The sequence below is a fragment of the Cannabis sativa genome, chromosome 4, assembly GCF_029168945.1.
Source record: "Cannabis sativa cultivar Pink pepper isolate KNU-18-1 chromosome 4, ASM2916894v1, whole genome shotgun sequence".
NCBI lineage: Eukaryota > Viridiplantae > Streptophyta > Magnoliopsida > Rosales > Cannabaceae > Cannabis > Cannabis sativa.
Genome location: NC_083604.1, coordinates 75,029,906 through 75,041,451, shown reverse-complemented (window position 1 = coordinate 75,041,451; position 11,546 = coordinate 75,029,906). Strand labels below are relative to the sequence as shown.

At 27.5% G+C, this 11,546-nt stretch overlaps 1 protein-coding gene across 4 annotated transcripts; it reads right to left on the bottom strand.

Annotated features, from left to right (window-relative positions):
* Positions 1–6,807: 6,807 nt before the first annotated feature.
* Positions 6,808–10,486, bottom strand: LOC115714991 (autophagy-related protein 101). Of its 4 annotated transcripts, none has more exons than XR_004011155.2 (8): positions 10,238–10,486; positions 10,080–10,122; positions 9,186–9,271; positions 8,825–8,920; positions 8,289–8,460; positions 8,031–8,196; positions 7,451–7,577; positions 6,808–7,035 (listed from the first exon to the last, which is right to left on the bottom strand). XR_004011155.2 is itself a non-coding variant. In XM_061114489.1 (7 exons), exons 1-7 carry the CDS (start codon positions 10,268–10,270, stop codon positions 7,502–7,504), a joined length of 672 nt encoding a protein of 223 aa, XP_060970472.1. In that variant the 5' UTR covers positions 10,271–10,486; the 3' UTR covers positions 7,284–7,501. The 4 variants fall into 4 exon arrangements, 2 of the variants coding, with proteins under 2 accessions (XP_060970472.1, XP_030499630.1); XR_009687487.1 differs by having other exon boundaries at positions 8,289–8,451; positions 10,238–10,484; XM_061114489.1 differs by lacking the exon at positions 6,808–7,035 and having other exon boundaries at positions 7,284–7,577.
* Between the last annotated feature and the right edge of the window lie 1,060 nt (positions 10,487–11,546).

Sequence of the window (11,546 nt, the reverse complement as noted above, 5' to 3'; positions counted from 1 at the left end):
GAATATGCATGAATGGGTTATATATATGTTATGTGGACACAGTATTTTCTTCACGTGGCAATTGCCATGCTTTGCTGTAACCCTTAATTAATTGAGTTAGACAGGAAAGCACCGAAATTGGGTCAAAGCACAATGTCAATAACAAGATTCAAAACTCATAAAATATACAATATCATTTAAAGATAAATCGAAAGAGGAAATATATTCTTACTTATTATATATTATCATTTTAGGTAAATGATTCTCATTGATCTAGTTTCATGATTGTAATAAAATTTGCTGGGAAAGGTGATACATTGAGTTATTGGAAATGCGTAAAGTTGGGAGGAGTTTAGTGCCACGGAAAGTGGGAATTATGTGCCTTTTGTGGAAAAATTGTGCCTTTGTTGGGGCTTCTTTGTACCATGTTAGGTGGCTTTACAGATATGAAAAGGGATTTTGTTGCTGTTTTAAGGTATTTTGATGTAATTTGTATCAAGTATCTATTACAATTAGGATTTTTGACCTTTTTAATTTTGCGGTTTTGACCTTATCTAGTAGGATGATTTAATTATATTATCGAATTTGTGGGATTTCAATGAAATTAATTGGTAAGAATGAATTTGAGGAAATTATATTAAGGCTTTAGTTGGAAAGATTTGAGGAATTTTATAAAATCAGTTTTAATTTCATTATTAGTGATTTGAAGAAAGAAGTTTAATTGGTTTTAAGGGAATTGGTAATTATGATTTTGGTAATAATGGATTCGATAGTTATGAATTGGTTTAAATATTTTGATTTTCAATTTTAAAAGATCCCTAATGTATTTATAGAATGGTTTTTACAATTAATTAGATTGGTGTCCCATTAGATATTATATAATTATATGTTGATATGTATTTATATTTATGGTATAGCGTTAAAAGAAGTATGTATTTTGTCAAGCTATTTGTGGAAAGTTTGACTTCTTTTATAATATGTTATTCTTTAATTTGGAATATCTGTGATATTGGTAGATTTTGAAAGGTGATTTAGAGATTAATTAGAATAAAATGTTATAGGAAAGTTTCTTTTTTGGTTTTAATTTAATGGAATCCGGTTTTAATGGTATTGATTGATTTGTAATTTTGGTACTAAATTAGGTAATATACACTGTCTTACTATAATTAAGACAATAATATTTAGGAAATTTTAATTAAATTTTAATTTTAATGTTGAGAAAATTTTGGAATGGTCATGTATGAGCGGAGGGTTGACTCTCTTTTGTTATGGTATATGTGTGAGTTACATATTTCGTAGGTTTATTAGAATAATTATTTAATAATTATATATTTAATTTAATTTATTACTATTTATTCATAACCTTCCTTATTATCCCAAAAATTAATTTATTTAATTAGTATATTTTCTTTGATTGTATAGGATTGTTTTATTACTTCTATTTTATATAAGGAAAAAATAATCAATTTGTATGCTCTTTATTTTCTTTTTTTTTTTTTAAAAAAAAAAAAACTATTATTTTAAGACCAAGCACGTGATAGAATTAAATGGTGGAAAAAATTAAGCTAAGTAATTACCTTTTATATTTTAATTTATTAAAATTTGTATTCATTTCAAATGATTTTACATTAAATTATTATTTTTTTTTGTTATCAATTAGATTTTTTATATTTATGGTGCATTTGGAAGTAACTGTGTAATTACTAAATATGGTAATTACTAGAGTGGTAATTACACAGTTTAGCAATTACACTATATTTTAGAATTTAAGATGTGTTTGGATATGAGGTGGTAATTATATATGAATTCCTAATATCTTGTTTGGCAAAATAGTTAGTAATTACATGGGAAAATAATATTTTTTAGTAGCTAATGTTTAATATGGAAAGTTTTTAGTAATTACACAGTGTAAAGTGTAATTACATCCAATTCTCATGGGGGGCTATGAGAATTGGAGAGTGTAATTGGAACCCCTCAATTATTTCTAATTACACAGTTACAATGTAATTACATGGTCAGACACACATGCCAAATTGTATAATTACCTCCAATTACACACAAATCTAATTACATTGTGGCTTTCCAAACACACCCTTAGTAATTGACAGGTTGATTTGTGCGTCAATTATGTCTTTGTAATTGTATTAATTTCATTCACTTTTTCAAAATCTTAAATAATTTTAAATCAATCTTACTATTTATATTTTATTAATTATTTCTTTTAAAATTCTTTATATTATTGACAACCAACTAGCATTTTTAATTATAATAACAATAATTTAGGTATATAATATTTTCTAAGTTTGGTTTTTACAAGTTTATAGTTTTGAAAGGTGAATTTCTTTTGTGATTTTTGGGTATTTATTTAGAACATTTACACAATTAATTATATTTGTAATTGATTTATTTATGTATATTTTTATATTAATTAATTTTTCAATTTATTTATAAATCAATTAATAAATTTAGTTAATATTTTTTTACTTTAATTCATATGAATTTACATTACTTTTTTATGTGCTTTTTATGGCTTGTCCCTATTTATTTAGGGTAGTTTTGTGGTATGCTCAATTGGCAAGAGAAGTGATTTCTTTTGTGCTCATGATTTCTACTTCAACGACATTTTCATTTTAAAAAAGGTTATTTTTTGGAGGGCCTACAATAATAGGGAATTTACTAATAACTTTAATTTTATACATAATTTTTTAATTTTGATTTTCAACAATTGATTTTTGGGTGTTAGTATGTTGTTACTAGCCAAAGGGTAATACCTTTGGCTAGTTATTCTTAGTAATTTTATTGTTTTTATTTTTTAGTATTGTTGAGCTAGTGATATGAGTTGCGTGTTTATTTCTTAGTTTGTATATTTTTTTTCTTTTATTTTGAAGATTGTCATTCTAATATAACTGTATTTTTGGTTTGCTGTTGCATTGTTTTTTCAGTTTCGCTAGCTTTGGAGACAATTATTAATAATGAGAAGGTATTTTTTCAATGTGATGTGGTGCTATTTTGAAGACATAGCTTGATTGTCTAAATTTCCGGGGGCAGTTTTGTCCCATGTGGCTCGGGATTAGAATTCTGCAGTACATGGTTTGGCAAAGCATGTCCTTCGGTTAGACGATGAGCTATCCTGGTTCGAGAGGAGGTGTCTCCGCCGATTGTGGATTGTTGCTTTGTTTAATCATGTGTGATTTTGATCACCGCGCCAAAAAAAAAAGTATTAGTCATAAAATTTACAATTTATTGTATTTATTGTGATTAAATGTATTTTTAGTTATAATATTTGTTGTAACTAAAAGTAAATTAATGACAACTTGTATCTTTAATCACAAGTAATTTTTTATTGTGATTAAAAAATTACTTTTTTAAAAAAAAATAGATTAAAAATCACATTTAGTCACAAATTTTTTTAAGTTTTGACTAAATATTTGTCACTAAAAGTAACTATTTTTGATAATAAGAGTACCACTTAAAAATATAAATAACTAATATTTATCACATCATTGTTTGAGATAAGTTTGTATGTAATAAGTATGTATCTTTCATCACTCTTTTTTTTAAACAAATTTAAATATTTTTGAGTTGGCACATTTGATTTAAAATGCACACTTATATTTATCACATATTAACTGTAATATATTGTTCCCAACAATAACCTACCTAATTATAAATTAACATCATCTAAATTAAATAAAAATTAAGATTTCTTGTTCTTAAAGTTATAGGAGAGGTTGACTTTTTTCTCCACTTAGCTCGCCGGCCTTCCCTAAGCATAGGTGCGGGTTGGCTGGAGTTGTGTTTTGTTATTGTGATTCGATTTTTGCTATTGCAATTAGTTTTATCTTTGTGACATAATTTTGAGTATTTTAGTCTTATTTCTATGACATGAGTTTGAGTGTTTTAGTATTATTTGTGTGACATATGGTGTTATTTTATTTTGTTTTGTTATTAATTCTTCTTTGTTCTTGGATGACTTATCATTAGATCGATATTAGTGGTTGGGAATAACAAGTTCTTTGCAACTGAAGTGGTTATTAGTGGTGCAGTTACGTATCTTGCACAATAGTTCAATGTAGAGGTATTCATCCAATCCAATCCGCACTATTTTGCTCATAGTGCATCTGATCCGCACTAAGTACGAATTTCATATTTTGGATCTAATCTAATCAGTACAATAACTCAAATTCAATCCAACTTAATTCAAAAAAATACGAATTGAATTGGTTACTTTTTAATATTAAATTATTTAATATTGTCAAAAATATTTTTTTTTCACATAACTAACAACGAAATAAAAATAATTATTATTGTTTTATGTTTTCAACAAAAAATTAAAATAAATAAAATCAAAAAGAAAAGGAAACATAATTGTATGTACAAAAATATTTAATTTTGTTTAAATTATATGTAAATATAAATATACATTTGACCTATTAAGTTTTGGAATATATTTCTATTATATTTGTTAGATTTTTAAATTACTATTTTTTTAAAAATAAAATATTAACTATACATAATTTTTTTAAATTTTATATAAATATGTGTGAATTGGATTGGATAAGTTACTTTTACATGTCAATCAACATCCAATTCGTAAAAATACGAATTTTAAATTTTCCAATCCAATCCAATATGTACAATTGTGGATATTCACACTTTGCGAAATGAATTGGATTAGATTGTGCGGATTAGATTGACCATTTTATGAACACCCCTAGTTGAATGCTCAAGCTACGAGGTTGAATGAACCTGCTACAACAATTTCCATTGTTAAGTCTTCTGAGTGCTAGATACTGTTGTATCTTTTAAGCGGTAGATGAAACTAAATATTGGTGTTTTAAGATTAACTGTGATGCTGCAATCTTTTTCATCTAATTTTGTTTTTTTTTTTGGTCAACTGATCTGGGAAATAGGCGACTGATTATTTGACTAGTTTTTCTAATTCTAATTCTTGTTGTGTCTCCAATGAATGAGACGTCTCAAATGAATGAGATGTCTCAATTGGATTGCATACTATTATTTTAGCTGATTGCTATTAATAAAATTGCATTATTTATTTAAAAAAATTATTAATTACATTCTTTTTGAAATTGAAAATATTGTTTGCTAGAGTTTTTTATTCTTAAATCTTAGCTTTCAAGGGTTGTCCGTTTCTCTTACCAAACCCACTGACCCTCCCTAGGTTTAGGCGTGGCCTAGTTGGGGTGTGTGGTTTTGTTACTACGATTGGGTTTTGCTATTACAATTAGTCTTGTTTATGTGACATGATTTTAAGTGTTTTTTTTATTTAGGTTAATGTGAGTAGTCTTGTCTGTGACATGATTTTATTTTGTTGTCGGTTCATCTTCTTTATTTTTTGATTGCTCGTTGTCAAATCGTTGTTAGAGTGGTTGTTATTAATAAGTTCTCTATGGTTCATCTTTTTTGAAGGGATTGTTAGTGGTGCAATCACGTACCTTGAACGCTAGTTGAGTGCTCAAGCTAAGGGATTGAATAAACCTGCTGCAAATATTTTTACTTTTTTGTGTCTTTTGAGCGATGAAAGAAATTGAATATAGGTGCTCTTAAAGTTAACAATGATGCTACAATCTTTTTCATATGATATTATTTTAGTTTCTTTTATCAAACGATTTGAGAATCAATCGACTGATTAATTGGCTCATTTTTCTTATTCTAATCCATGTTGTGTTTCCAACAGGGAGATGTCTCTAGGGCTGTTCACAAAGTATCTGATCCAATCCAATTCAATCCGCAAAATGTGAATATTCGCTCTTGCGCGGATTGGATTTGATTGAAAATTTTGAAATCCGTACTTGTGCACATTGAATGTTGTTTGACTTTAAAAAGTAATTGATTCAATCTAATTCACACTTAATTATATATATTTTTTAAAAATTATAATATATAATATTATATTAGCTTTCTAGTAATATTAAAAATAAAACATACACAAATTTCTAATTTCTAAACTTACTAAAATTATTTTTAGTAATATATTGAGTTGGCGTATTTTATCTGATTTATGATGGAAGATACATAGAAAATAACTCCTAATCGCATAGACACATACCATAAATTTAGATATATATACTAATTTATTTATTTTAGTAATGAATACATATATATTATAGTGTAAACTTAAATATATATTATAATGATTGTTTTATTTTTTGTAATATGAGATGAGTATAAAATATATGTATATTGGTTTGTTTTGTATGTAAATGAAGATGAAAAGAGATGATTGTGTAGATAGAGATGGAAAGAAATGATTGTTGGAGATTGAAAAATACTACTTTTTTTTTTTTTTTTAATGTTTGTTAAATTTTAGTTGTGCTACTGTTGTGTTTTTTGGTTGCACTATTTGGAATTGGACTTATTTGATTGAATTTAAAATATAAAATTTATACTTAGTGCGAATTGAATTTGAATAAACAACCCTAAATATCTCAATTGGATTCCAAGCTAATATTCTAACAAAGAGCATTGATATGAGGCACTCATGGTACCTAGCACCACAATAAAATATCGTTTTATAATTGGTTAGCAATTTTTTTATAATATTTATTAAAGTAAAATAAGTAAAACTCAATATTAAATTGTACCAATAACGATTTTAAACCTCACAAGAGTACTAGACATCATGGGTATCTTTTAGCATTTCTCTTTAGGTGGTGTTTGGTTGGAGGTAATGAAATGGAATGAAATGGAAAGTAAATAATTTTCATTCCATTCCTTTATTTGGTTACATTTAAAACCATTAGATTACCATTATGATAGAATGACCTTTCTATCATTTTGGGAGAATAGCTATTCCATTTTAAAATAGAAAGAAAGACCGTTCGCAAGATTTTTCATTAAACCATTACAATACATATAATACAAAGATGTATAAAGTGGAAAAGACAATAGATGCTACAAAAATAGTGGACGGTGCAATAAAAGTATGTACAAATTTATATTTAAAAAGGAAAGAAAGAAAAAAAAAAAAAAAGGAAAGATTAAATGAATAAGGAAAGATTAGGTGTCCATGTCATTGTCTCACCAGATTTTCTTCTGCACAATATTGACAAATTTGTAAGACATTATGTGTACTTATTGCGTGTATAGATATAGAATAGATACAGATATCCTTTCCAGTTTTATTTGCATCTCCTTTTAATCATTTTTATTTCATAAACTTTTTTTTCTCATTCTTTAAAAATACTTATCAAACAAACATAAATTATATATTACATATTATAAAAAAAAATTAAAAAATTTTATTAGAAAAAATAATTATACATAACTTAAAAAAATATATTTCTAAAATAAAATTTTAAAAAAATAATAAAATTCATACAAAATAATGTGAGAAACAAATTTCGAAAAAATATTTAAAGTGATTTTTAAAAATTATTTTAAGTTTAATTTTTATTTTGAGAGGTGTAAATAGAACTCCCCTATCTTTTAACCAAATTACATATTTGACCTTTTGGCGATATTAGGAAAGGGCCCAACTGGAGAATTGACATAACAAAGTTCAGCTAAGCATGGTTGGATGTCCAGTCTGAAGCATCCTCTTGATCATGTCCATCCCAAATGCAGAATCCGATGAACTAATCAATTTCAGCAAAGAAAAAGAAAAACCAAATTAAGTGTTAGTTATAATAAAACTTCTTCTGTAATGTTTGTTTCAAACTAAAATATTGTTATTTTTCTTTACATACATTACATATGTTTTTATTTGACTTTTTTTATTTTTCTATACACACATTTTGATACAAAACTATAGATTTTATTTCTTTCTTACCATAGATATACATGATCAAGATGTGGATTGGATAAAGATAAGATAATCCAACACATTTCAATGGGACTATTTTTGTTTATATTTTACTTTTTTCATTCCACTTTAACTAATCCCTGTTACACCACACAAAAACCACTTGAGCCAAACTTAAGTGACCCATGTGACAAACAAGTGGTCCATATAATATCAAGCTAGTTTGTAATTTACCAAGAATGACAAACAATTGATTATAAAGTGAGGTAGAGAAACAACTAGTCACCTGGGGATAGTGATTTCATAAGGATAAGAAATCACACCCTCGCGATTCGGGATAGGGGGAACATGATCCTTCTTCTCATTCACAAATTTAATTATTTGAAACATAACATCACGAAGAGATGCTTCGAGAGCTGCCCTTCGAGCGCTTCTCTCCTCCATGGCGTTCTCTACTCATACATACAACAAAAGTGAAAACTGAGTTTAACTGTTCAAGAGTGAAGATGTTGAATTCTCAAATTCAATGAAAGAATAATTGTACCTCCTGGCTCGACAACTTTGGTACGACGAGACTTGCTAGAAGTTGTCCTTTGAAGCTGGGACACATTTAAGTTAATGTACCACTGTTCCCAATATAGGCGCTCTATTTTGTTTGTGAACCAAGAGGCTTGCTTATTCTTCACTTCATAAAATGACAAACATATCTGCACAAACTTTAACAAAGTGTCTGAACAAACTTTAACCTGATGAGGGAACCAGTTTGATGAAAAGAGCATCTTTTATGAACGTTTATCACAATCATTCTAGGGTATGATTTTCGAATTAGAATATAGCATTAGACTACATAAGGACTAGAGATCGCAGACAAATGGAACCAAGGCAAGAAGCTATGATATCACAAGTGTAATAAATTAACAGATTCCTCAGCATTGTTGAGAAATGAAAATAAACACCATACATTTAAATACAGTGTACTTTCTGGAAAGTATAAAGAAAAAAACATATATTTTACATCTTTCAAAGCCAACTCACAAACTACATTACGTTGTTTATTTAAACAGTCTAAACGCCACAAACCTGACTTTTTTTGTTGGGGTGTTTCTCAACCCAACTAATAAATTGCTCAATCTTCTCCTCGATTTTCTTTTCAATTTCCAAATCTCCACATTGGACCTATAAGACAAGAGATGTGTGAAGAGAAGTACATAAAATACCTATGACTTACATAAACACATGAGAACTTCATTTGATAGCACATAGAAATAGCAGCCATACAAGTAAAAGTCATTTAGTTTTAAGAAAGATAGTAATCATCCAAGGAACATGTGTTGAATAAGTAAGATATTACATATGTGATGTGATTACTTATAATCATAACAAAGTAAGACTACTACAACAAAATATAAGCACTATTAATGTTGAAAACACAGATACTTACATATGTAATATCAAAAAGTTCCAAATCAGCATCTTTGGGCCTCACAAGACCAAGAGCTCGATGAAACAAAATTGTATGTAGTATGCCTGCAGTCGATTTGAAGACAATGTAATGAGTTAAAAAGGGAACACAAATGAGAAGGTATTGATTCAAAGGTGGACATCTGAATAACTTTAAAGACTAAGAAGACCTCATCAACAAAGAAAGGCCACTATGCATTGTCATATCATCTAAACACGATGGCCAAGTTTCTAGAAGGTATCCAAAATATTTGGGATGAAAAGATCAACTACCAAAATGACCCCCTTTTTGGTTTCTTATTTAGATGATAGTGGTAGAAAAATCATTTCAAGTAAAAATAAAATCTTGGCAGTTACATTCAAATATTTCTCATCATAGGACAGCACTTCCCACCATATTGATCTTAAAAGCTGTTCCACTTACAGAAACTTGATGTCCTTGGCTAAAGGCCAATACAATAATTTTAAAGCCAAATAATGTTTGAGCAAGCATTATGATTAATGATTCGAAGAAACATTTCACAGTTGAATGAATACATAATTTAATCCCAAATACAGAGCCCGTTCCTAGCACAAGTCAGTTAAACCATACCAAAGTCCAAAACCACTCTGCCTTAATTAAGCTCTATTTTGTTCTAAACCTTACAACTAAGCTATGATCAAGGATCAAACAGCTTATGTTCTAAAAGCTTTGCATAAGGTTTTACTCCTAGGATGAATTATCAAAAGCAATTGACCTATCTAAACAAAGCAATTCAATTTACAGAACAAAAAATAAGTAACTAATTATCATCTGATTAATATTCAATTAAGAAAAAGTTACAAGAAGAGCCAAACTGAGATGGAATAACAAAAAAAAATATAGGAAACTTACAGCGCAGAACCTCTTGTATCTCAAATTCAAAGTGACCCACTTCCTGAAAATAAATAAAGTTTAAAACTTCAAAATCAAAATTCACACAAAACCCAATTTAGAACTAGAAAAATTTAGGACTTCGGGTCAAATTCGAGAACCCAGAAGAAGAATCTTACCAATTCTTTGAGTTGACAAACTTCACAGCTCATGGCTTGAGTTGGGGCAGAGATGGTGAATCAACAAGTTCTGCAATCAAACTCCGGTTCGCATGAAAACGCTTGTTATTGATTGAACCCAATTTCTGGTGAGATTTTCGTCACAAACACACTGATTGGTTTCGTCACAAGTTGTATAAAGCAAGCATGGTGAACGAGTTTCGAGTTTGTTGATTAACCGTGGGGACGAAGATGGAGGAGGAGAAGTTTGGGCCTATGATTATATTAGCAAGCTTGGGCCAAAGTTATTTTCGGCCCACAATGTAACTGAGATCAAAATGTGTAGATGTAGATACTAGAGAAATTTACATATAGTGACCAAAATTCTATTTTAATTATAAGAATGTGCGTTGGTATTTTTTCTGAATCAATATACCGCTGGTGTGATGAATATTTCGTAAACGCTAGCTTTATTTTTCTTAAAAAAAAACCCGCTAGTCATACCCATTTACTTGACAACTATTTTTACTCTTTTTTTTTCCAGTTCTTTTTTTCATTTGACTTTTTACTCCATTTTCTTTTTTAAAAAAAAGGATATGTAATTATGTATCAATTCTATTCACGGGCAACAATTTGTTTTTCTTTTTTTTTTTTTTTTTGTCTTTTTGTTTATAATATTAAGAAAACATCACTCTCTTCCTTAAAGAATTTAAAAAAAAAAATCCGAGCTCATCAATAGTTATTTAGGTTTAAAAGTTACATTATCACAACTTATTATTTAAAATGATCATTTTAATATGCGGGAAACATATATTTCTATGTCGTCACTAAAAAAGATAATAAAATATGCATGTAATTTTTTAGTTTTTTTTTTCTATTTAATTAATCAAGAAAAAAAAACTTTATCAAAAAAGTAAGTAAACTTTAAATTTTAACAGCTTAATAAATTTTATTATTACATATTTAAAAGTTATTAGATTGTATTTTTTCTAAGCTTGTATTATAAAATAATTTTAGGAGTACTAAATAGTATCTTAAACATTAATAAAATAAATTATATTTCAAAATAATCAATAACTATATTAATTTTGATAATAAAAAGTAACATTATATATTTATAGTATTGGTAACTTTTTATATTTAATGATAATTTATTAATTTCTTAAATATCAATTAACATGAAATATTTGTTAAATAAAGTAACGTAAACATATCTTAAATAAGTAATCGACTTTGTGAGTTACTAAAAACTATTTTTTTTTAATCTATCACTTTTAGACTTAGACGTTACCTTATATTATTATAAATAAGCTATTTTCTTGGAGCCATT

What these genes read in the sequence shown, in the direction of transcription:
- LOC115714991 (XM_061114489.1), bottom strand. Translation starts at nt 10,270, where the DNA reads ATGAGCTGTGAAGTTTGTCAACTCAAAGAATTG. An exon ending in TTTGTCAACTCAAAGAATTG is followed by an intron (nt 10,123 to 10,237) that starts GTAAGATTCTTC and finishes ATTTATTTTCAG; the next exon opens with GAAGTGGGTCACTTTGAATT. An exon ending in AACTTTTTGATATTACATAT is followed by an intron (nt 8,921 to 9,185) that starts GTAAGTATCTGT and finishes CTTGTCTTATAG; the next exon opens with GTCCAATGTGGAGATTTGGA.